At 43.6% G+C, this 25,166-nt stretch overlaps 1 protein-coding gene across 1 annotated transcript in view; it reads left to right on the top strand.

The window, feature by feature from the left end:
- Positions 1–2,201: 2,201 nt before the first annotated feature.
- ELOVL5 (ELOVL fatty acid elongase 5) overlaps positions 2,202–25,166 on the top strand; it is a 67,199-nt gene continuing 44,234 nt past the window's right edge. The window contains exons 1-3 of the mRNA XM_081827572.1: positions 2,202–2,227; positions 3,070–3,280; positions 16,401–16,508. Coding sequence (XP_081683698.1) covers positions 2,202–2,227; positions 3,070–3,280; positions 16,401–16,508 — 345 coding nt within the window. The remainder of the gene's footprint in view (positions 2,228–3,069; positions 3,281–16,400; positions 16,509–25,166) is intronic.

Raw genomic sequence — 25,166 nt, 5'->3', positions numbered from 1 at the left:
AATTGTATTCTAATGAAACTTTCAATTGTATTTCTTTTTTTTTAAGATTATATTTTTAAGTAACCTCCACACCCAACGTGGGGTTCAAACTCACAACCCTGAGATCAAGAGTCGCATGCTCTACTGACTGAGCCAGCCAGGCACCCCTCAATTATATTTCTTAATTCAACTACAGATGCTATAAAAATGGAACATATTTCCCAAGATGTTAAATACTTTCTTTCTCAAGAGCAATATTGATATTGCAAGAGAGGGAACACAAGCAGGGGGAGTGGGAGAGGGAGAGGCAGGCTTCCTGCGGAGCAGGGAGCCCGATGTGGGGCTCGATGCGGGGCTCGATCCAGGACCCTGGGATCATGACCTGAGCCAAAGGCAGATGCTTAACGACTGAGCCACCCAGGCGCCCCTGAAGTAACTTTCCAATATGCTTGGAAGTGCGTGGTTGGAGGAGATTTCAAACCATCCATGAAAACTAAGAGCAGAAGGAAAAATGCTACCAGAATTTAAAAATAAAGAAAAGTAGGAGGAGGAAGACAAAAAGGAATAAAATAGTTAACTATTTAATGAAAACAATTCAACAATCACTTCTTGGGGACTATCGTATGGTTGTTGTAAAGAAAAAGGCAAGAGTTACAGGGTTTTTTACTGCACCCTACCTGGGTTTACTCTTGATAGGTTGGTTATAAGGACTGGGATGGCTCCAGCACAGTGTCTAGAACCTGGTTGGCCAAGAATCTGATTCTGACACTAATTAAAATACTTTTCTTGAACGCTGATATTGAATTTTAGGCATTCTTTTGATTTATTTTGGAAAAAAAAAAAACCCACATTCAAGTCAGGGAGTCATTTCAGTTCTATTGCTTTCCTTAAAGCTTTATCCATGAATGTGATAGTGCTGCAATCTACAATAATTCATACTGTGGTCATGGTAGTTTACACTGTATGGTGTAAGATGAGCTGCAGGCTGGGGGGAGGGGGGGAATTCTCCCTAAATCATATATGTATTCAGAAACTTAATTCTCCAGCTGGAGGAAGAAAGAGAACATGACTTTACTACCTTGGGTTTAAGAAGAATCAATAGTCCTGGGACACTATCTGACAGAAGGTTGGAAATATAGAACAGAAAATGGAAGCACCAGAGGGATGATGGTGATAGTGAGTAAGAATTCACTCATTCACTCACTCAAAACATATTTACTAGGCTCTTATTATATATCAGGGACTGTACTGAGATCTGTGGATAAACAGTGAGCAAAATTCAACATGTTTCCCCTTCAAATGGAGTTTAAACCTGAAGCGGTGGTCTTTAAAGTGGGGGTACAAGCTTGAGCCAGATGGTACAGTCGGGAAACAACATGCATAAAATATTAGAACTTGGTAGTTACTTTTGCCTTAACATAAGAAAAAATATTAAATGTATGATTTGACGGTTATATAAGTCCATAATTAAAAATAAACACAAATATTTTGGCAGTACAGGCTTAAAACATTTTACTGATATGTGAGCACAATAAAAACAATTGAGTGTATTGTAAAACTTGAGATTTTTGGAATACCAAGTTAAATTTGAAACTTTTAAAACTAGGAAAGAACTTGGATAGGGTAACAGAGAGCTGAACCAACTCTGGCCTTGGGTTGCTAGCAGAAGAGTGAAGAATAAATAAAATATCTTTGCCGGGGCGCCTGGGTGGCTCAGTTGTTAAGCGTCTGCCTTCGGCTCAGGTCATGATCCCGGGGTTCTGGGATCGAGCCCCGCATCGGGCTCCCTGCTCAGCGGGAAGCCTGCTTCTCCCTCTCCCACTCCCCCTGCTTGTGTTCCCTCTCTCGCTGTATCTCTCACTGTCAAATAAATAAAATCTTTAAAAAAAAAATAAATAAAATATCTTTGCCAAACTCTTCTATGCTTCTAGCACATGCTTTTCACATGTCCCTTATCAGAAATCTTAGTTAATCTGTGTATCTCGGTTTCCCTTGTAGCATTTACCACTGCATGGTGGTTGTTTCCTGACTGTATCACTTTACAGGCAGAGCGGTTCCTTCAAGTTTTTTTTATTCCTAACACCTAGCATCTTATTTGACAAACTGAAGCCACTCAGTGTTTGTGGAATTGAATGACAATTGACTATCAAAAGTCGCAATTATTTGTGTATGTTTAAATAACCTAATTTGTATACAGTTTGTACACCTATGTTCTCACTGCAATGGCCCAGTGCCGGGACCACAGCTGGTACCTGATAAACACTAAATTGTGATTATGTAAAAGAATTTGCTTACATTAAATGGTTGACCATGCTGCGTCAAGGGACATGTAGTAAGAGGGCGCAAGGAGAAAGGCTTAATTTCTGGGGTGATATAGGGAAAGTGTGGAATACTAGGATGACAAAGGCCTGAAGTTACTCAACACCAGTGAAAAACAGCGAGGATCTATTTGTGCCTTGAGCACAAAGCACTCTGCCTTAAGTGCTTACAAATGTCTAGCTGAAAAGGCGTCACTTACTTCACCACCTCTCCTCCTTTTAAAAGCCTCAGGAATAATTCCTAGAGTAGAAATGAAGTTGGTAGTGACCTCTGAGGAAAAATAAGAATCCCCAAGAAAAATCACAGTAAACCTACCACAAGGGAGCTAAGCTATAACATCAATTTTGAGCGCTTTTCGCTGTTGCCTGGTTCAACTGCAGACCTTCGCTCCGGTGGTCTCCGTAGGTATTTAACCCTTTCAGCTAAAACCAAGGAAAACTGGATCCCTTTCACAATCAAAAAGGAGATGGCTCCGAAAGTGGGCTTCTTGTCGTCCACATGCGGCCACACAACCTTGCCCAGCCTGGCTTTCAGAGATTCAGAGTTCAGGGCATCAGAAACTTCACCGCTGCTATTGCGCAGGCTCTGCGTTCCACGCAGGCTTATTAGGAAGAAAGGGGGGGAAAAAATTGCCCGGAGACACGTGAACCCGAGGGCACCAACCCGGGCTTTGGCTCCCCACTGCTTGGGATTCTGGAATTTACAATCACGAAAGTTCTATTGTCTCGCTATTGGCTCCAGGGCCGCATGACATCATAGCGCTTGATTCAGCCTTCGGGCCCCGATTGGCTGGCCGCGCCATTGTGACGTCACGGTCAGCCCACGTTCTGATTGTAGATACCCGGCGCCTTCCTCTTCCCATCGCGGCGGTTCCTCGCTACCGGTGCCTCCCTCTAACATCCTCCTCGGCTCCGTTGGCCACGGGCGCTCCTGCAGCCGCCGCGCTGCTTCTCAAAGCTGCTGCTGCCCCTCGGACTACGAGGTAAGCCGTCAGCTCCTGGAAACTTCTGCCGGGGGCCGCCGCTCGGCCATGACACCCGCGCGAGCGCGCGGCCCGGACGCGAGGGCTGCGAACCGCGGTTAGGACCGGACCCAAGGCAGAGTTACGGCTGCCGGCGCGGCCCCGCGCTCGATCCGCGTGGAGGAGAAGCCCGGCGGCTCCGGCGGGCCCCAGCCCGGCTCCCCGGGCACCGACGGCGGGCGCGGGAGCGCGGTGCCCGCCGCCAGGGTGAGGCTGAGCGCCTCGGGAGTTCCCACCGTGCTGCAGTCTCACCTGTTCGGCGAGGGGAAGCATCCGGCGGGCATGTTTGCACGCTGACAGGCGCCGCGGGGACCCACGCTGTGCCCAGACCGCAGGCGGGAGGGATGGCTCTCAGAGCTCGAGTCCGCCCTCCCTGTCGGGATGAACTCGCGGATGGGAAGTCCAGGGAAGCGCCCTCCGGAAGAGCGAGTGCGCTCTCGGGGCAGAACGAAACCTCACTGAGTTCGGAGAACCTCTGTCGGGTCGCGGGTCGGTTCGGCACCGAGAGCCAGGGCGCGCCCTCCCTCGCCCGGCGCGGAGCTCGAGGAGCCGGCGGTGAGGGGACCCTCGGCCTTTCCTTTTTCCCCTTCCTCTCCTCGCGTCTGCCTGCCGGAGGGAAGCCCGCCAGGTCAGGGCCACTCGGGTTTTATTAAAACCAGAGAACAGCAGCCCGGCGGTACTCGGAGAGGGATGAGGCCGGCAGGGAAGCGGGGGGGGGGGAGGGGACCCGAGGGCGACCTGGGCGGCCCTTTGGGGAGTCCCAGCGCGGGAGCGGCGGGCCGGGAGGGAGGCGCGCGGCGCGGGAGCGGCTCTGGGGCGGCGAAGCCCTAGGGTTGTGGCTGTTAAGACTTGTAAGGAAAAGTGCCCTTTTACAGTTTCCACGCTTGTAAGATTCCCTCCTCTCTGCCGCGTCTGTCCCCGCGTCCGGGTGTGGGGGCGGGGGGAGTCGTGCCTGGAGGAAGAGTTGTTCTTTTTAAACCGTCTCTTGCAACCGTTCCGTGCTCTTGCACTTTAAGGGTGATGGTTTCCCCTTCTCACGACTATAGTTAAGCTCATCTCCCCGTTTCTTGATTGCAAATTTGTAGAATGCATTATGCCAACTTTGGTGCTCCGGGAATACGATTCTTCCATACCTGGGGATCCGGTATGGAAGAATCCGGTGCCTGACTTATTAGCTGGGCTGGGGAACCGAGAGGTGCCATTGGTGGGCGGGGGGATTGTGGCCAGGAAGCAACCTTAATTATCAAATAACGGACCCGTGGCAGGAAGTGCTTTTTAGGGTTGTACGGAAGAGCTAATGTTGCTTGTTAGATTTGGTAACTTGTTCACCTAACTGCTTGGTAGATAACCTGTTGGTTTGCACTTGTTTTGCTTGCACATCTCAGCCAACAGCATTTGGTGCAGAATCTGCAGATACCGACGTAGCCGGTTTTGCATTCGATGGCTGTGGACGAACACTAACTTTACATCTTCGGTTAGGACACGAGTGAATCACTTTTGTAGTCAGCTCAGATGCTGCCTGGGATTCTCCCGGAAAGCTCCGCACTTGAAGGAGAAATGTCGCTCATGGCCCTTTTAGGTTCTTACCCCAGATTATAACTTCTCATTGCCGGGAGCTTTTCTTGTACCGTTTCTCTTTTTGCATTTTCATTTCTCTTCCATTTCTAACTGAAGACAAAAAGGAAAATGTTATTGATGGCTACAGATGGCTAATTTTACAGAACATGGAACTTCGCTGAAAAGTGAAAGTAGAAAGCATATTAAAATGTGACAGATTTTTCAAGAAAAGTGCCTTATGACTTCAAATACTGTCCTCATTCCCTTAACCCAATTTTCTTATGTATAAATGGGTGTTTTCTGTTGCAGAATTTTTACAGATTTCAGGAGCTACAAATGAAAGCTCGGCTTGGGGTCCACCAAATAGTGGTTTAATAAATGCTTCCTTATTTTTCTTCCTGGGGAAGGGGCAGTGAGATTTAGAGAATGTAGCCAAGAATAAATCTCAAGAATCTCAAGTAACTGGGAAAATATTCAAAACTTTAGGTTTTCACAGGTACAAATTCCGGTATCCCTATGAAGTCACTAGGATTTGTTCAGTGGGCTGTGTGCCATCTATGTAACTCTGTTACACTTTAACTTAAAAAATCTAACCTAGTCAACCTAACAGCTTGTCATCTTTCAGATCTACCTAAAATCTATTCCCTTCCCTTTTTTTCTAGATGCCTTTTTTATTCATTGACTTATCAGTTACGTGTACTTTGTGTATGTTAGGAGAGGTTATATACAAAGTTGAATGACACAGTTCTGACTCCAAACGTCTTCCTGAATTAGTTGATGTGTTAATCCTTTCATACCCATACTAAATCTATGCCTTGGACTAAAAAGGGGTCAAACACAGATTTCTGGAGGACTTTCGTGAGGATGTCTGGGAAAGCTTTATGTGGCAGAGCTATCTATGTTAGACATATCAGTGCTTACCACTGTAAGATTGGTTAGGATGCTTTCAGTACAGGAAACAGAAAACCTGACTCAAATGGGCTTAAATGACTACCTGACTTGAAAAGTCCTCAGGGCAAAACTTTCTATCCATAGTCCATAGGCTGGTTTTGCAAGATGACTGCCAGCAACGATCTGGACCCCCATTAACATACTCTCATGTAGGCACTTCACTTCCCACCACCTTTCAAAGAGGGTCCTTGGCTTTGAGGTGATTAACTTAAACCTGGTTACTTGAAGTAATAACTAAAACAATGGAAATCTGATAACCTGGGAGACCCATCCCAGAACTGAGGAGGTGGATTTAAATCTCACCTCACCTATTGGGCTGCTACCATACCTTCAGTGAGGGCCAATGTGAACATGGGGGAAGTCAGCCACATTGTGAACTGTAAGGGCCTCCAAGATGTCAGTACTAAAGAGATGATTGGATTAAAGTAGATAGAATTGAGTCTACATTTGAATGTAGCCTTAAATGTCATAGAGGAATCTTACTGATTTGAAGAGATAGGACAGGCATTCCAGGAAAGAAGGAGTTTGGAGAGCAAACATCTGTGGAATCACTGGGCAAAAAGCAAGTAGCCCAGTTGGCTGAAGCTGATAGTACAGAAGTGGAAGAAAAGGTTAGAAAGGCAAGTTGTTGATGATAATAATGGCTGTTTATTACCGAGCTCTTATTATGTGTCAAACCCAATTGCTATTCCAGTTGCTGTTAATTGGTACCGTGAGCCTTCCCCACTTTACAGATGAAGAATTGGAGGCTTAGCGAAGTTTAGACACTTGGCCAGGGTCACAGAACATTCGAGTCCAGGTCATCTTGAGCCCCTAGCCTGCCCTCTCTCCTGAGGTTACAGAGTAGCACTGAAGCTTTTGAACTAGGAGTACATTATGAATGCAGTGCTCCAGGAGTATGACTCTTACCAGAATGTGTAGGATGGATTGGCTTGGACAGATGCTAGGACTGTGGAGATGGTTTGGGAGGCTGTTAGAGGTGGCCAGGGCAGTGAGAATGCCCCAGGTGGCGCTACAGCCATGAGCACAGGCTGGAGAGAGCTAATTAATTGTATTAGATTATTTCTAGGATAAGATCTATGAGACCTGGAGACCAATGGATTTGAGGGCCAACAAGACGAAGAGCACTCATAAGACTGAGTGGTCAAAGAAACGTGGTGTTATAGAGGAAGAAAAAGGAAGCTTTGCAATCAGGTGGACTATGCAAACGGCCCAGATACATATCTGGAGAAGCTGCTGCGCGCGCGCGCGCGCGCGCGCGCGCGCACACACACACACATACGCACACACACCTCTGTTGGCCACTTTCTTTTTGTTGCCCTTCTACAACTATGTGTTTCCCCATTTTATCCATTTTCAGAGTTGTTCATATTTTAACATATCTTGGTAGAGATGCAGGTTATAATCCGTGACCTCTTAAAATCACTGCAGGCACTTCACATATTAATATTACTGAAATCAAGATGCTTCTCAACTTTTAATGAAGTATCATTGGTGAGAGTAGGAAAATCCAGTATTAATAAAGCTCATGCAGCTGGAGCCAGAAGTAAGAACCAAGGCTTCTGGGCTCTGTCCATCAGCTGACTTACCCAGCTTGCGTAACAGATAGGAAAATCAGTGATGCCTCATGATACAGGATTATAGTAAAGCACATACATAATTCTTTATTACAACTGAAGTAATTTGAGAAGATGGGAAGGCATAGTTGTTTAAGTAGGGGTTGTATAGAACCTGGCTGCCATGGCTTCCTATCCTAACTTGCCACCAACCAAGAGAAAATCAACTCTGGGTATTGGTCTTTTTTTCTTTAAAAGATTAAGGCGACTTCCAAGAACTAAAATTTTTTATTTTCACTTTTGCCAAAAGCAAATCCCTTGTTTCTGTTTGACTAGGGGTAGAGAGTGGAAGTTGAAAGCATTTAGGTCTTAGAAAAGCAATGTCAAAATCAGTGATGGAAGTTACAATTTTCTCTTTAAGGGGTTAAGTTTAACTGCTGGACGTGTTCTGGCCTAGCAAAGTAAATTGTTTAGGAAGGTAACCTGACCTAATTTTGAGTATTTGTAATAGAATCTCCCCCCCACTCACCCACACATATCCCCAATGATCCCCCTTTGAACCCATAAATGTTATCATTAGCAAACTGTTTGGTTCCCACTGGGCTCCTGCTGGCATATTTCCTCAATGGGAATTTTTTTTTTTTTTTGACTCGTGTGTATTTCCTTTTAGATTTGTGTGGTTCAGAAAGACTAAATTCCCACCCTTCCTCCTCCCCAGGCCCCTGCCATTTGTGTTTGAAGTACAGTGATGTGTAACCGTCTTTCTTAAATTAGACATTTGTACTTTTGTTTGATGTCTTTGCTGACAGGGATTTAGGAAATCATTTCTTTTTAAAAAATGTTTTTAGTGCTGGTACTGTCATGCTTTCTCTCGTTAGGAGAATAACCATTTTCTTGAAACACCTGCAATTTCTAAGTATAATCCTTCTACTATGTTAGCACCCTCCTGCTAGCACATGCTGGTTACAGTTTCCATCTCTATGAAGTTCCCCTTTCCTGTCCCCATTGTCAACAATTTCACCCTGTCAGGACAATCTTTATAAGCTCATACTAAAAAGACCTAATTAGGACGCCTGGGTGGCTCAGCCATTAAGCGTCAGCCTCCGGCTCGGGTCATGATCTCAGGGTCCTGGGATCGAACCCTGCACCGGGCTCCCTGCTTGGCGGGAAGCCTGCTTCTCCCTCTCCCACTCCCCCTGCTTGTGTTCCCTCTCTTGCTGTGTCTCTCTCTGTCAAGTAAATAAATAAAATCTTAAAAAAAAAAAAAGACCTAATTAAAGCCATGCTGGAGAATTGGCCATTCAGGTCTTTATTGTATGTTATGCTGAACCCCAGAGTACCTGTTCTCCTCTTGTCTTGGCATAGCAAATGCTACTACAGAGTAATTGTTATGAATTTCTCTTTCCCCAAAGAATAGTTCTCATGATACCAAATTCGATAATTATTCATTTACTTCTCTGGGAGTGTGGCAGTGTGGTGTATGTCCCCAGGCAGTAGTGTTCAGGGTACTTCTGCTTCAGTCTTTGGCAGAAGAAATAAATTACTTTTATATTTACAGAAGTTGTTACCTCCATCTGCCGTTTTTGTGAGCAGATATGAACCTCTGTGAAAATTTGAGTTTTCTTTCTTACAGAACTTCTAAATATTTACTGTGGATCTGAGGTACATTTATAAGAGCGTCTAGTATGTTTTGTTTTGTTTTAAGTAAGCAAAGTTGTGGAAAGTGAATTAAAGCAGCTGCCTTTCAGGTTAGCAGCCACACATCTGGATGGGGTTCCAACTCTGCCCCTTATGACTGGGTAGAACTTGGAGGTGGTAATACCTGTGCCTACTTTGGAAGGGTGTTCAAACCGTCAGTATTAAATATGAAAGTTAAGTAGGGGACTGCATTTGATGATCATGGTAAAAAGATCTCTCTATTGTATAGGATGTCCACTGAAGCGCTGTTTGTAATAATGAAAGATTGTAAGATACAATTGTAAGATACAGTAACAAAAGATTGTAAGATACAATTGTAAGATACAAATGTGCTTCAGAAGAATAAATTACAGCTGGGCAATGGAGTACTTTGCAACGTATAAAAAGAATGAGCCTATTCTGTGGGTGCTGAATATAGCTGTTCAATAGCACATGCTAGGCACTTTTCTAAAGTGCTCTAGTGATACTTATTTTGGCCTCACAAAACCCCAGAAGGTAGGTACCCCAATTTTACAGATGTGGAAACTAAGAAAGGTGAAGTGACCTGTGCAAGGCTGCACAGCCACTAGCTGGCAGAACCAGGTTTCGAATCCAGGCAGTCTGGCTATAGTCCACTCTCAGCCATCCTGCCACAGGAAGCCTCTGAGACCAGGCAGGCATCTTTGCATTTGCAGCTCTAGACAGAGAACTAGAGGAAACAAAGTTGAGTTTCTTATTCATCATTACATTCTGAGAGGTTGACAGTATAACCAATATAGAACTTTGGACAATAACTAAACAAAGGTTTAGACAAAGAAAGCTAATTCTTAACATTTATCATCAGTCTTGAAAGGGTAACCTTTTGTTTCTTCTCCGAGTCCTTTTTTCAGAATTCTGCAATCAGGTAATCAGAAGCACAGGTACTGTGTAGCTCTGGAAGAGCTCTAGAATCATTGGTGTAAAAAATCAGTGCTCAAAAGCTCAGGTGCCAGTAGGGTGGACTGGTGTGACTGGCCATGGGCATCCAGCATCAGTTTCCTTACCTGGCCTCAGCTGCAGCTGGTTTGATTTACAAGGTGTATAAGACCTGAGAGGTGTGGGCTGGGAGGGAAGGGCACCCAAATCCTCTAGGGAGCCTCTGTCTCCAGCTTGTCTGATTTCCCTTGGACTGAGGTGTAAGTCATGTGCAGTTTGAAAACATCTAGTAGGTCATTCTGACACAGGGCCCGTTAAGGGCCACCTGTTCAGGCTCAAGATAGACACGTTTATCACCACCCTTAGTTCTCTTGGGATTATTAGACTCTCTTAGAACTTTTCATTTTCTTTCTGGGCGTGGGTCAGTAGATCTAACAACATTATGATGGTTATGGGTACCACAATTCCTAAAACAAGAGAATCACAAAATTCAGAGTGGCCTACATATTAACATGGACTGTGACCAGGTGGTAACTCTTGGCTTTGGACACACTCTGTAGAAGAGATGAATAAATGATTACTACATTGTGTTTGCTTTTAAAAGTGCCACATTGTGACAAACTTTTCTTTTTTTAGATTTTTTTTTTTTTTTTTAATTAGAGAGAGTGAGCACAAGCAGGGGGAGGGGCAGAGGGAGAGGGACAAGCCGACTCTTCATTGAGCAGGGAGCTCACACCGGGCTCGGTCTCAGAATCCTGAGATGATGACCTGAGCCGAAGGCAGACGCTTAACCCACTGAGCCACCCAGGCGCCCCAAACTGTGTGTGTGTGTGTGTGTGTGTTTTAACACATTTGAACTCTGCCTCTCCCTCTCCTCATTCACCTCCATACCCAAGTAACATTTATAAAATGTGGGTGTTTGGATTCAGTTTAAACAAAGAAATGTGTTTTCATGTCACGTGCCTTACTTATGTTACACAGGCTCGAATTTAAATCCTTCAAGACTTCTCCTGGGGGTTGCATAACCTATCTTTGTAAATTATATTTTTCTACCCTCTTTTAATTTCAACCAAGGCTATGATGCTGCTTCTGTGTATTCATATGAATTAGCTTGAAGAACATGATAATTTACTTTGAATATTCAAGTAATCACATCAGTTAAGAGACTGCAATCAGATAAGAATTATAAGTAGCTGCCTGTAGCAGAAAAGCTTAAAAGCCCCTTAAATGTTTATCTCCCAGCTATTTGCAATTGGCAGTCTGACTTAGATGTTTAGGAATATGAAGCATTTGGTAGACACTTTAAGCTTAGTCTTTAAGACAGCCATTGGAGGCATGCAAAAGATCTGGATGTCCATGATGGACTTTGGCCATTGATTTTCTTGAAGCATGCTTGCAGAGGAGACAGTGGTTGCCCTGTGAAACAGGTCAGAGCTTCTCCAAAGAGCCCCTTAAACACAGTATCTCAGCACTTCCATGTCCCAAGGAGAATGCTATAAATACTATGCTTGCTTCCTCTTCAGAGCAGCTCCTTTTTGTTTACTTGGCAAGGAGTGGTAGGTTTGCAATAGGCTCAGTGACCCCAAAGGATAACGGCTATGAATGCAGTACACAGTGAGAGGAGTGCTTTTCACTGAGCCTTCGTACAGAGCTTCATGCTTGAGTTTATCATCATTTTGAGAAATGGGACTGGCATATTTTAAAGGGCTTCCCAAAATTCAAGATTTAGGTGAGTAATTGCAAAGTATTGTTGGAAGACCAATCTCAGTGGGTGATATACGTGGCCATAGGTTTGACTGTCCACCCAATTTCCATCTCATTTCTTTCTAATCCACCTCTTCTGAGCTTCAGACTCCACTTCTCATCAGCTAGGTTCACCTGGATGCCCTCCAAACCTCTCTGCCCTGTTAGCCAACTTGGTCAGGAGCACCACCATCCACCAGTTTGCCCAAGCCTTCGAGCTGGCAGTGGTGTCTGGGTCCTTCTCTCTCATCAGCCATGTCCTTCCTTCCCCCACTCTAGCTGTCAGTCACCAAGTATTGTCCTTTCAGGCTCCTCTCTGTCCCTCTCTGCGGCCCCTTCCCCTCCCATCGTCCAAACCTTGCAGCACTTTGGTTCCTAACTGGACAACTGTAGTTTCTCCCTGTCTCCTTCCTGTCTCCCCTATGGTCTGGTCCCTACTCTCTTGTCACAGTGTTATCCTGACATGTTAACAGGATCTTTCACTCCATCCTAAAAGCTTCATTTTCTCTCTCTCCGGGGCCGTTCTTGATCCAGCTTCATTTCCTGCCACTTTCCTGTGTGCACTCCTCACTCTCAACACACCACAGACTTCCATTTCTCCAAATGTGCCCGTCTGTCCCCATCTCTACTCTGCACAGGCTGTATTTGAATGCCTCCTCACCAGGTGCTCCCCAGCAAAAACAATAAACACAAAAGTAAAGTGAATTTAGTAGCAGAAAAAGCCCTGTTCTTCGTGAGTCAAATCCTCACACCCTAGAGCCTGTGATCCTTTTGATTGAATCAGATGTTCCCACCCCTTCCTGCTTGTTTAACCTTAGTTCTAATACCTAACCTTTGTGTGCCTCAGTTTCCTCATTCTTAATGTAAGAATGGCTTTTCCTTTTCTCTTTGCTCAGTGTCTGGCACATTTATCTCTGTGTCCTCGGTACGTATAGACCATCAGGCAGGTGGTAGCTGTCTAGCAATTATTTGCATGACTGTGTCTCTAAAGATGTAGCTTTCAAGTATCAGTTCAGTAATCTGTGCTAATGGCTGTGTGGAGATGAGTGTACCTTGATAGCCTGAGAATGCATAATATTTCAGGAATGAGGAGCCCACCTAGCAGGGGACTGTGGAGAGCTGGCTTCCCTGCCTGTAGGGTTACCATTTCCTACTCCTAGCTGAGGGAGAAGAGCAGCAGTAACCCTCAGACCGTACAAATTGCCGGACCTCCCACTTAGCCAGGAGCAAAGGTGACACGTGTGATTATTTGCAATTGGCAGTCTGTGTTTCATGTGTTCCAAGCGTTCATGTAGAATATGCCAGTGAGAGACCACACCTGTGGCACTGTGCCCAGGGAAGGAATAGAGTAAACTCTGGTATCTTGACATACAGCTATTTCATGATAAAATAGTGATGGAAGCTGACACACTTTTTTAACCTTATTTTGGTTGGCCACAACGTTGATTCCAGATTGAAGTAGACTGTATAGGTTGGACAAAGCCTGTCTGTGTCAGTAGCCACACGATCATTAATTCATTGATCATTCACACTCCCTCACCGTTGAGGAATCTTGTGTGCTACCCTCTGCTAAGGAGTATAGATCCTGCCGTGACACACGACCGTACACCCACTGGCAAAGAGATTATAATCCAGCGGAAGAGGTGAGGTGTGTACTTGAGTCAACATAATTATTGGTACTGTGGAAATGGCCATGTGTTTTACAGTAAGGTTTGGCTGTAAGTGATGGAGATTTTAAAACAATAGTGGCTTCCGCAGGGGGATCTCAAAATAAGGTAGAAGTTTATGTCTCCCATAAAAGGTTGCAGAGGTGGTCCAGGACTGGTTTAACCATCCATAGGCTCACTGCTAGCTCACTGTGCAGCAGGTTTAGAGTGTGATAGCCCCATCTTCCAGCCAGCAGGCTGAAGGGACAAAGAAGGGGCAGAAGGGTCATCCATGCCTTCTCTTAGGGTAGATTCCCAGAAACTGCCCCTAGATAATTTTGCTTGTCTCCTTGGCCAGAACTTAAACATGTGACTACATTAGCTGCAAGAGAAGCTGGAAAAGTCTCAGTTGATTCTGGCCATAAGCAGCTAGAAGTCCTGCTACTCTATACAGAAGTTAGGCAATAACCCCCAATCTATACCACAGGTGGTAGATGAGTTTGACAGTCCTGCCCATGTGGAATTTAGATTCAGGGGGAGGATACTGACAAGTGAATAGGTGTCAATACTACAGTGATGGGAATTATGAGTTGAGTGCAGGGTGCCATGAGAACAGGAAGGACACCTAATTCATATGGGGAGGATCAGGAAAGGTTGCCTGGAGAATAAGCAGGAATCTGTCCGGTGGAAAGAGGAAATAGGCAGAGTATTCTAGCAGAGGCTCTGAGAGAGGGGCTGGGGGATGGAGGAGCATGTGAGGAACTGAAAAAGTGAGGAAAACCAGATGAGGACGCAGAGGCCTGATCACGTGGGCCCTGGGGGGGCCACACTGAGGAGTTTGGACATTTTCCTGCAAGCTTTTAACTGGTTGTGAGGAGGTGAGTAACCAGAAAGATGCTTTTGGGGGGTGAGGAGCAGTACCAGACTGGAGGCAGAGATGATCCATCGGGAGGGAGTGCATTAATCCAGTCTAGATGACCAGAACAGTGGCTTTGGGGATGGAGAGAAGTGGGTACAAGTCCTGTCAATTTCATGGAGTTTAAGAACTGGGAAAGAGGGGCACCTGAGTGGCTCATTTGGATGAGCATCCGGCTCTCAGTTTCAGTTCAGGTCATGATCTCATGAGTCATGGGATCGAGCCCCGGGGCAGGCTCCAAGCATAGCCGGAGTCTGCTCAAAAGATTCTGCCCCTCCCCACACATTCTCTCTCTCTCTCTCTCCCCCTCTCTAAATAAATAAATCTTTAAAAAAAAAAAAAAAGGGAAAGAATTTAGAAATAACTTGGCCTGCCTTTTCACTTGACAAATGTTGAAAGTGAGGTTGAAAGTTGAAATAGCTTGCCCAGAGTCACCCAGCTAGCTGTAGAGCAGCACCCAAAACTACCTCTGCCTAAACTTGTTCTCCTTTGTCACTGATGGATCTGCCAATTTGGCAGAACAGGGCATTGTGGGCTTCTGAGAAGGCAGAGATAAAGAGAAGCTAAGAGGCTTTGGATCTGGGTCTTAAGAAATGAGAATAATTTGCACAGGAGAATGGAGAGGGCCTCTGGATAGAGCAAATTACATGAGACTGTGGAGAATCCCAGGTGTGTTTGGTGCTCCTGAGTTCTGTAGTTTGAGTCCAGTGTAGGGTACTACAAGGAAGTAGTAGAAGATAATGCTGCAGAAGTATTTTGAAATCATGGAAGCCTTTAATGTAAGACTAATGGATTAGACTTAATTCTTTAAACAACAGGGAGCCAATTAACACTTGGTATCAAAGGACTTAGTGTGATTTTCTTGACAGCAAATTCTGCATTTTTTTTTTTTAACTTTTGCCTGTCTTGGTGCATTGTATTAGGTGGTTGTGGTCAGCAGAATAGCAGCACCCCAAAGATGGCTGTGTCCTAATTCCCAGCACCTGTGAAGATGTTAGGTTACAGGGAAAGGGGAATTAAGGTTGCAGATGGAATTAAGGTTGTTGATCAGCTAACTGAAATAGGAGATTATCCCAAATTATCCAGGTGAAATCAGTGTAATTACAGGTGTCCTAAATTGTGGAAGAGCGAGGAGAAGAGAACTAGAACAGTGGTGGTGCAAGGAGACTTGGTCCAGTGTTCCTTGCTTTGAAGGTGGATGAAGGGACCTTGAAACAAGAAATGAAAGCAGGAAGGATGATTCTCCTGTAGAGCCTCCAGAATGTAGCACAGCCCTGCTGCCATCTTTGATTTTAGTCTGAGACTCATTTGAGACTCCTGATCTCCTGAAATGTAAGAGAAGTTTGTTTTGTTTTAAGCTCTTTAGTTTGTGGCTGTTTGTTACAGTAGCCATGGAGAACTAAAACAATGGTATTTGTTTGCCTAGTGAAGGAGAGCTGTGCTTTAAGAGGGATCAGTGGGACAGATCCATTTGTTACAGGGATTGGCTAGGAGGAAGTTCTGCAGGTAGAGAAGTGATGGGGTGAGCCTGGAGGGGGAGGGGGTTGGGGGAGGGGAGGCTGAAATTGCAGAACTTCTACAAGACCAGAGGCCTAGGTGGCCAGGTATCCAGGGTGGGTGAGGGATGGAGTGTACTTTCTCAGGGCTGAACTCCAGGGAAGGTTATAGAGCTGGTAACAGAAATATGGGGATCAGAAGGAAGAGAAGATTGTAAGAGAAGTATGATGAATTCAGTTTCTGGCTTACTGAGTTTGAGGTTCAGGAGCTTTACATGTGTGGAGGTGGAGAGAGAGCAGATGCAAACTGGCCCTCGATGTCTAGGATTGGGATGCAGGATTGGGTGTCACTGGTCATGATTTTTATCTGTACTGTTTCTTTAAATTTCTCCAGCGTAGAGACTCAGCAACCCTTGTAAAAAATCCAGTTATGTTATATTCCTTAAAATTAAGTTTTTCCTAGTGCTTTACCAAAATTATTTCTGCTGCCATTCGGATTCTATATACCCTTAAACTTTTTAATAAATACAATTAATACTAAATAAATAACCAATACATTTAAGTAAAATAAAAATAACATACTTCTGTGACCCTGTCTTGCATATTTTATGTTCTGTGCTGCAGGTCACCTTCCCAGAAGCCTCTCTGGTTCAGGTTGGTCTGTCACCGTGCTGGTCACTTGGGGTCCTATTTCCAGGTCCTGAAACTGTGAGATCTCCCTTACTGAGTCAGGTAGGATGGAGCCCTAAGCAAAGCTTGGCTTGTGCTGGACAAAGAGACATGGATGCTTCTTGCTGTATCACTTCCATAGCTGTTTTAGAAGTATCAATTTGCTGTTGAACTATGTATACACCTATTTTAGGCGTGGTTACATCCTGAAAGTTCTTGGTTTCCAAATTCCTTTGTTCTTCATAATGAGCTTGGTTGTAGTGATTGAAATTACAGCCTGTTTCCTGAGAAATGGGAGAGAAACCATTTCAGGGCAACTGTGTAGAACGTATTGAGATGACAGATTTTTTTTTCTGTGCACCACATTGCCTTCCCTTCCCATCAACTGCCTGTTGATGCTGTTTTATTTGTTTGATCACTGCCCTTTACTTGGTGGCATTTGCACCATGTAATTGGAGCTTAAAAGAAGAAAAGGAAGATGTTTCAGTAAAGACTGTACTAAATATAATTAAATTTTTTTAAAGCCTCTGAAGATAGGAGGTATGACTAATAATGACTTCCATAAACCACACATGAAATCACTTTGATTTCATTGAGTTACTTATATTTAATTCTTCAAAAAAGGAAATACGGGGTACCTCGGTTGCCAGTCGGTTAGGGGTCTGCCTTCGGCTCAGGTCATGATCCAGGGGTCCTGGGATGGGCCCTGTGTTGGGCTCCCTGCTCAGCAGGGAGTCCGCTTCTCCCTCTGCCTCAGTTGTTCCCCCTGCTTGTGCTCTCTCTCTCTCTCTGTGTCAAATAAATAGATAAAATCTAAAAAAGAAAAAAAAAGTTTCAAAAAAGGACATAAGAGTGAAACAAATCTCATTCTGGCTAGACCAACTAAACTTTCTGTTCTCCCTTCCCTTTGCCCTTTGATTAAGATTTATGTGTCCTAAATTGTAGGTTGTCATTTACATTAATCGGTATCCCTATAAGACAAAGCCCCCCCAAACATCCAGAAAGCGGAAACCGAGTGTAAGATGGTTTGAAGCCCTGTTGAAAAGGAGAGGAAGGAGAAAGTGTTGGTCTCGTTCGGTGCCCATTAACAAGTCAACTTTTTCTTTGAATTGAATTCTTGTTTCCCCTAGTGAAACAAGTCTGCTTGGCTTATAGGCATCTCTGTAACATTGTCCAAACTAAGAAAGCAAATAGAGGAAACATTTTGTGGAGAGAAACTTACAAAAATACCTGCTCTGTGGCTATGACCTAAAGGTGAATGCTCTGAGCTCTGGATGAAAAGTATGGAGTTTCTTCCTAACAGATGGGAGTAGGTAATGTACCTTTGAGCAAGTAAGTGTTAAGCTTCACACAAGATTTGTTCTCTCATTGACACTGCTCTGTTCCAAACAGATACACTTCAAACAGTGAAAGAAGTCATGCTTGGAGAGGTGAAATGTCACTCTTAGATTCTTATTTTGGAGGAGAAGAGAGTGTCATGCAGTTTTCTCCCTCTTTTGTTCGTATCCATTCTTTGTCTCTCTCTGCTGACCTGCTTTTTCTTCCTTCAGCTGGGACTCTGCTTTCCTTCTGGTAATTAGAATATTTCTGTACAATGTCAGGGCCATACCTGCACCTGACACCTCATTTAGAGGAAGAAAGGAGGTGAGCACACAGCCCAGCTGGTGATGCTGGGAGTAGATAGTGACCATGCTGCAGCCTGTCGGGGGGAAGCTTTCTGTCTGAGGAGGCTGCATTTTGAAGTTTTGAAAAACCTGCATGATGCTAACTTGAACTGAATTGCAAAATGAGTCTAACGAGGACCTGGTGAAAATTGACAACTGAAGTGACAGCAGACAAATGGAAAGTGTGGTTTTTTACAAGGTGTTTTGTTGTGGCAAATTGAAGTCAGGAAAATGAATTTTTGACTTTCATTCTAAGCTAGCCTTTTCTCTTTCTATAAAAAGAATATATAAGTACTTCAGCTTTTGTGTCGTGGTTGATGAATGGACATATTCTCCTTGCAGAGCTGCCTAATGTGATTGAGCCACAGGAAACTTGCAGCTCTTGTTATTTATGACTTTAAATTTTAGTTTTTGGTGAGTTAGAGTGTCCACGAGGAGTAGCCTCATTTGGAGGGGGAGTCAGTATCATTCTTTGACTAAAGAAACTTTCAGAGTTTTTATGCCCACATAGTAATGTGAAAATCAGCTCATCCTGTCTGATTGGCGTTGAGTTTCTCATCATACCATACTATATATAACTTGATGAGCTGGTGAGGAATCAGTAAGAACTTAATTATCTCATGGGGTACTTTATTTTTTTTAATTTAAATTTAATTAATTAACATATAGCGTATTATTGGTTTCAGAGGTAGAGGTCAGTGATTCATCAGCCTTATATAACACCCAGTGCTCACTACATGATGTGCCCTCCTTAATGTCCATCTCTCAGTTACCCAGCCCCCCCCAACCTCCCCTCCAGCAACCCTTAGTTTGTTTCCTATAATTAAGAGCCTCTAATCTCATGGGGTACTTTAAAATATATTTATTATGTTTCATTCATTATCGTTAGCTTGCTTTCAGAATGACTACATTTAAACGAGGTTCAAGTATTTGAGGGTGCAGTTTTTAAACTCTGTACTCCAAGTGAAATTTAACTCCCACTAAAGTATAAAGACATTCTTTTTGAAGTATATTTGGGATATTCACTGTTAAATTGGGAAGCTAAATTTATAATATCTTTTTAGTAGTAAAACCTTGTAGAGAGGGAAAGATTCTATACACAATTGTTAATACATCAGCTCTCAAAACTTTTGGTCTTAGGACCTACAACTTTTAAAAATTAAGAACTTCAGAGAGCTTTCATTTATGTGGGTTATATCTTGGTATTTACTCTATTAGAAATTATTTTTAAATTATTTTTAAATAATTTAAATGGTAATACATCTAAAAATAATAATGAGTCCATTACATGATAACATAAATAACCTATATTTTCCAAAACAAAAAAATTAGTGAAAGTAGGCATTGTTTTGACATTTTTACCAACATATTACGCATCTGGCTTAATGAAAGACATCTGGGTTCTTTAATCTGCTTCTGCATTCAATATTTTGGTATATCACACATCATGCAGTCTCTAAGACACTTTACAATGATGAGAGAGATGAGATTAAACACATAATCTCTTAATAATATAGCACAAATAGTTTGGGTCCTGTGGAACCCCTGAAAAAGGGCCCAAGGACCCTCAGGGGTGTCTGGCCTATACTTTGAGAAACCTGTTCTAATCAGATCCTATTTATTTAATTTTAAAATAAGGACTGCCTTTCTACTTAGCTACGAAAACATCTTTTTTTTTTTTCTTTTCTTATTTCAGCAGCTATTACCTCCTGAATGTCACCTTCATATTTGAACATCATTAGGTAGGCTGGTTTAGGTCATTTTATCAAATAAATGTGTGGGGTACCCTATTTAGGATAATATTTAAAAGTAAATCCATGCCCTCTAACAATACTGGTTGCTTGTGTGGATGCTCATGGAAGACTGTAGTGGTCAGTTTTTTTAAAATCCAAAGCAGAAAGGACTAAATTAAGAGACTAAGGTCTCAATAGCATAAATAGCTTTTTAGATGTTCATTTTATTTTTTTATTTGTCCCATTCTGTTTGCTATTTATACATTAATATTTGGGCCTTTAAATTGACTGTTTTTTGGAATAGTTTTTAAAATAGCTGATTTATTTTTTTGTTCATGCCTATTTGATATTATTTGCCTATTTGACTTTTTCTTTAACTGTTGATTTTGGACAATGCTTTTGCTTTAATAAAAATTTGTTGCATCCTGTCCCACTTCTCCATCTTGTTCTGTTTACTCCATTTAACCTTTGTAATTTCATGTGTTAAAGAAAGGTTCTTCTGACCTTTTTTTTGTAATGTCTGATGACGTAGAACTCTAGTTGGGGTTTAGTAAGCACTGCATGCACCTCTCCTTGATTTTACTCTAGAGGATTCTTTCAAAATGTTCATAGCCTCTGGTTCTGTGATCTCTACATCAGGTACATAGTGAACAGCACTATTTCTACATACCAAGATTTTTCCAGGAGGTATATTTTGCACTGTCCAATATAATAGTCAGTAGTAGCCACAGGCAGTTATTCAGCACTTGAAATATCACTAGTGCAACTGAGGAGCTGAGTTTTTAGTTTAATTTTAATTAATTTACTTTTAAATAGCTACATGGGGCTCATGTCCCTCTTATTGGGCAGTGCAGCTCCAAGGGTGTCTGGCAGCTTCTTTTTAATGACTCATGCCTGGCTCTTTCTTGACCTCAGTTTCTTGCAGTCTCTTCCATTCATTTTTAGAAGTTTTTTGGTGTATTTTGTCAGTTTTAGAAGTGTTGTAGCAGGTAGATTTCACTGTCTGTAGACTGCCTTATCACTGGGGAGGGAACTAGAGGGAATGTTGGAGCTGAAGAAATGGAGGCTGTTGATACTGGCTGCTTTTTATGAGATTTTGAGTTGCTTCTAGATGAGATTTAAGAGGAAAACAAGGTTAAGGGAAGGATTTTTAGGTTGGGGAGACTTGAACAGATTTGTCAGCCGAAAAAAGAATCTTATAGACAGAGGAAATTGAAGGTAAAAGGAAATCGGAGTTAAATAAATTCTTGAAAGAGGCAGGAAAGGATCCAGAGTGCAGGTGGGAAGATGGAAAGCCACTTTTTATGAATTTGAAGGGAAAAGAATGATTTTTTTTTTTTAAGCATTTGAATTTTTTTTTGAAGTGAAAACCACATAGTATTACCCATTTTAAAGTGGACAATTTGGTGGCGTTTAGTTCAACCACAATGTTGTGCTCCCATCACTTCTAATTCCAGAACATTGTTGTCGCCCCCTAAGGAGACCCTGGGCCCATTAGCGGTCACTCTTTTCTCCCTGCCCCCACAGCCTCTAGGCCACCACTAATCTTTCTATCTTGATGCATTTGCCTGTTCTGCATATTTCATATAAGTAGAATTATACAACATATATAACCTTTTGTATCTGGCCTGTTTCATTTAGCATAATATTTTCCAGGTTCATCCAGGTAGTAGCATGTAAAAAGTGACATGACTTAAGGAGAGGGAGTTTTTAGGAATTCATCTTGACATTTCGAGTCTCAGCAAAATCAACAGTTCCTCCAGTTGGAGTTCCCTAGGATTAAGGTTCCACAGAGGTGGACACAGCATCAAGAGTATTTATGGAATGGCTGACTGTGACGTCCATTCTGAGCAGGGAAGTGCACTCCCAGGGGCCAGAGCTGGGGGCAGGGGGGGCGGATCAGAGGTCTGAATCTGGTGGTGGTCATCACCAGAAGCAAAATGACTGCCGTGGGGGGAATGGGGAGGGGGAGTGGATGGGAAGGAACTTGCTTTAAAGAGGGGGAGGAATGTCCTCTTTCAAAGTGGGGTAAATTTGAGGTCCCAAGTTAGAGAATAGATGTGGAAACAGGAGCCCATCTAAAGTGGGGGTAATCTCTTATGGTCATAAGTCAGTGTCACCCAGAACTGCTCGCTGCAGTGAGCAGGTGGGCAGACCCAAGTTTCTGAGGCGGCAAGTGAGGTGGAAGGCTCTGTAATTGTGGCCTGCTGGGTAATGATGCAGCACTGCTGCTCTGAGGACTGCTCACTCAGGTGGAAGCAGGGGGAGGTGGGAAGCAGATGTGGAGTTTCTTTCTGCTTCTTTGAAGTTGAGTCAGCCATTCTGGTTGCTGCTGAGATTAGTGATGGAGTCCAGCGGTGTTGACAAGCAAGGCCACCGCAGGGCTCAGCTGTCTTCTCCTGATTGTCTCCAGAATAAAGTTCTAAGGACTTACTGGCTTCCAAAGTTTTCCCCATTTTGTCCCCAGTCTGCTGTCCAGCCTCACAACCCAGCATACCACCTGTTCCACACACACCTCCTGTGTGCCGTGCACTGAGCTGATGGTACCTGGTGTACCAGACTAGGCACAGCCCTCAAGGACTTACATACTAACTGTTAAATGGTATTTGGGTGTGATTGGAAAGTAAACTGAAAGTCCTAACCTAGACTTGGGCTTTGAGGGGAGGAGTCAGGGGAGATTTCTCTGGAGTGACCAATCTGTTCTAGGAGGGTTGCGGCATAAATAAAGAGAAGCAGGAAGTGGGACAGGTGGACGAGGGTGCTTCCATGCATAGGATCTGCCAGAGTAAAGGTTGCAGTGGGGAAGGGGAAAGGAAGCGGGTGTGGTTGGGGGGTGGAGCACTGGAGGGGAAGGCAGAAGCTGAGCTAGAAGCTGGTGTGAGCTAGTGCATGAAGAGGGCACTAAGCAAAGTGAGGGACTGTAGATTGGATCCAAGATCAAAGGGCACAGTTGAGATGCTTCAGGCAGGAGTGGCCTGATCAAATTTGGTGGCTTACAAATACTCTGGTGCAGTGTGGGGATGGATGGGAGGGGACAGGAGTGGATGCCTGGAAGTCCTCGGTCTGGATTTGTCGTACAGATGGGAAGAGGATGTTGATAAGGAACGCGGGGGATGGTATCAACAGGTGAGGAGGTGACTGAAGTGCTCTGGTACCCTGAGCCTTCTTCCTAGTCTGTCCTTTCATGCCTCCGTGCCTCGTTCTGTGCTTTGCCTTCAGTGTGAAATACCCATCCACACTCCGCCTCCTGGACCTACCTACCGCCTTGAAAAATCCTTAATAACCTGGTCACATGCCACTTGTATGAAGGCTTCCCCGGCATCCTGTTCAGAAGCAATCCACTTAACAAATATTTGTGGGGCTCTCACGTGTTTTAAAGTGCTTTAACTCATTGCTGACATGATTTTCTAGTGAAGGTGGTGTTATCACCTGCAGGTCAGCTATGGAGCTGCCTGATACAGTAGAGGTAAAATTAGAGATGTTCCTCAGGCTCACCCAGTATCGTAGTTCTTCCAGAGTATGGCACCCCACTTCTCTGTGCCTTCATATTTGGAATACCCTTCCCTCATTCCTTGGCCTATGCACACCTACTAATCTTATGTCAGGCCAAGGCAGTGCTCTGGGGAAGCCTCCCAGCCCCAGATCTCTGCTTCCTCACCGTAGCCCTCACCCCTTTAGCTCTCCTCCTACCTGGTGCTTTTGTGGTGTTAACTTTCCACGTGTATGTGATTCCAGTTACATTAGACAATTATAGACTCTTAAGGTCCACTCCATCCAAGAGAGTGCCTGGAAATAGATGGCATACATAAGTATCTACACGTGGCTTATGATCTTTGTAAATTTCCACGAGTGATAGATAAGGTATGGGCACTTTAAAAGGAAAAAAAACCAGCATTTGGATATAAATATCATACATTTGGCTTATGACAGTGTAAGGGGTAGCAGCCTAGAATTTGTTTCAGATTGAAGAATAATGCCCAGATGATTCTACTTTGCTGTATCTTTCCATCAATTGTTTTGTGCTTGGGTAGGACATCTAAACATGTGAAAAGTTGGGCAGTAGTAAATTGAATGGGAAACAAATGGCATTTTGTAAGAGAAGTTGTACACTGACCTTCCTGAAAGAACTTAACCGTGGGATGGGATTTTCATGCTACAAAGTAGGCCTGTAGGGTGGGGCAAAGTCAGGAGACTTAGGTGATCTTTAGCACAGTGTTTTCCTACCTTTTCTCAGTCTATGTGGAGTTGGGTTATCGGTGTCTGAAAAAAGTCCTTGGCCTCAGGTTAATTTGTACCCCCAGAGGGGTGGGGGTTATTTATGCAGGTTAATTTGTACCCCCAGGGAGGTGGGGGTTTATTCATGCAGGCCTTTTCTAATGTTTGCACATATCTGGAAGTTCTTCCATATGTCAAACCTCAAGCTAATACTTCTTTTTTTTTTTTTTTTTTAAAGATTTTATTTATTTATTTGAGAGAGAGAGAGAATGAAAGAGCACGAGAGGGGGAGGGTCAGAGGGAGAAGCAGACTCCCTGCCGAACAGGGAGCCCGATGTGGGACTCGATCCCAGGACTCCAGGATCATGACCTGAGCCGAAGGCAGTCGCTTAACCAACTGAGCCACCCAGGCACCCAAGCTAATACTTCTTTTTTATTTTCTTTGGAGATAAATTTTGATGTTTTGTTTGTTTTTATGATAGCTCATCCCTCAACTTTTTGGCTTGCCAAAACCTAGTTATTTCAAACTCACTGCCATAGGCCTGGTTTTTCTTTTTTTTTTTTTAAATCTTTTAACTGTACATATCCATGTGTTTTTTTTCATATCCATGTTTTTTAATATGTATTTTAATAACAAATTTATGTAATTAATATCTAGAGATGATATATATCTATAATCTTTTTATATGCCTGCACATCCATATTTTAAAGGGATATGGGAAAAGCTCATTATTCATCCTGGCTCTAGAAACTGACAAGTGCTAAACATGATGGACACATTCTTCATTCCCTATCATGTTATCCTCCAGAACACCCTTACCAGAAGTTTTCACTTTATTCACTTCATTATTACTTGCTTTTATGTCATTTCTAAGCAGGCCTGCTACTTGAGGTTAATATGACATCATTTAGGGGCGCCTGGGTGGCTCAGTCGTTAAGCGTCTGTCTTCGGCTCAGGTCATGATCCCAGGGTCCTGGGATCGAGCCCCACATCGGGCTCCCTGCTCGGCGGGAAGCCTGCTTCTCCCTCTCCCATTCCCCCTGCTTGTGTTCCCTCTCTCGCTGTGTCTCTCTCTGTCAAATAAATAAATAAAATCTTTAAAAAAAAA

The sequence above is a fragment of the Leptonychotes weddellii genome, chromosome 8 (assembly GCF_054177405.1).
Source record: "Leptonychotes weddellii isolate Sample4059 chromosome 8, ASM5417740v2, whole genome shotgun sequence".
In the NCBI taxonomy this organism is placed as follows: domain Eukaryota; kingdom Metazoa; phylum Chordata; class Mammalia; order Carnivora; family Phocidae; genus Leptonychotes; species Leptonychotes weddellii.
The sequence above is the reverse complement of the archived record's forward strand: the minus strand, read 5'-3'. Positions and strand labels throughout refer to the sequence as shown.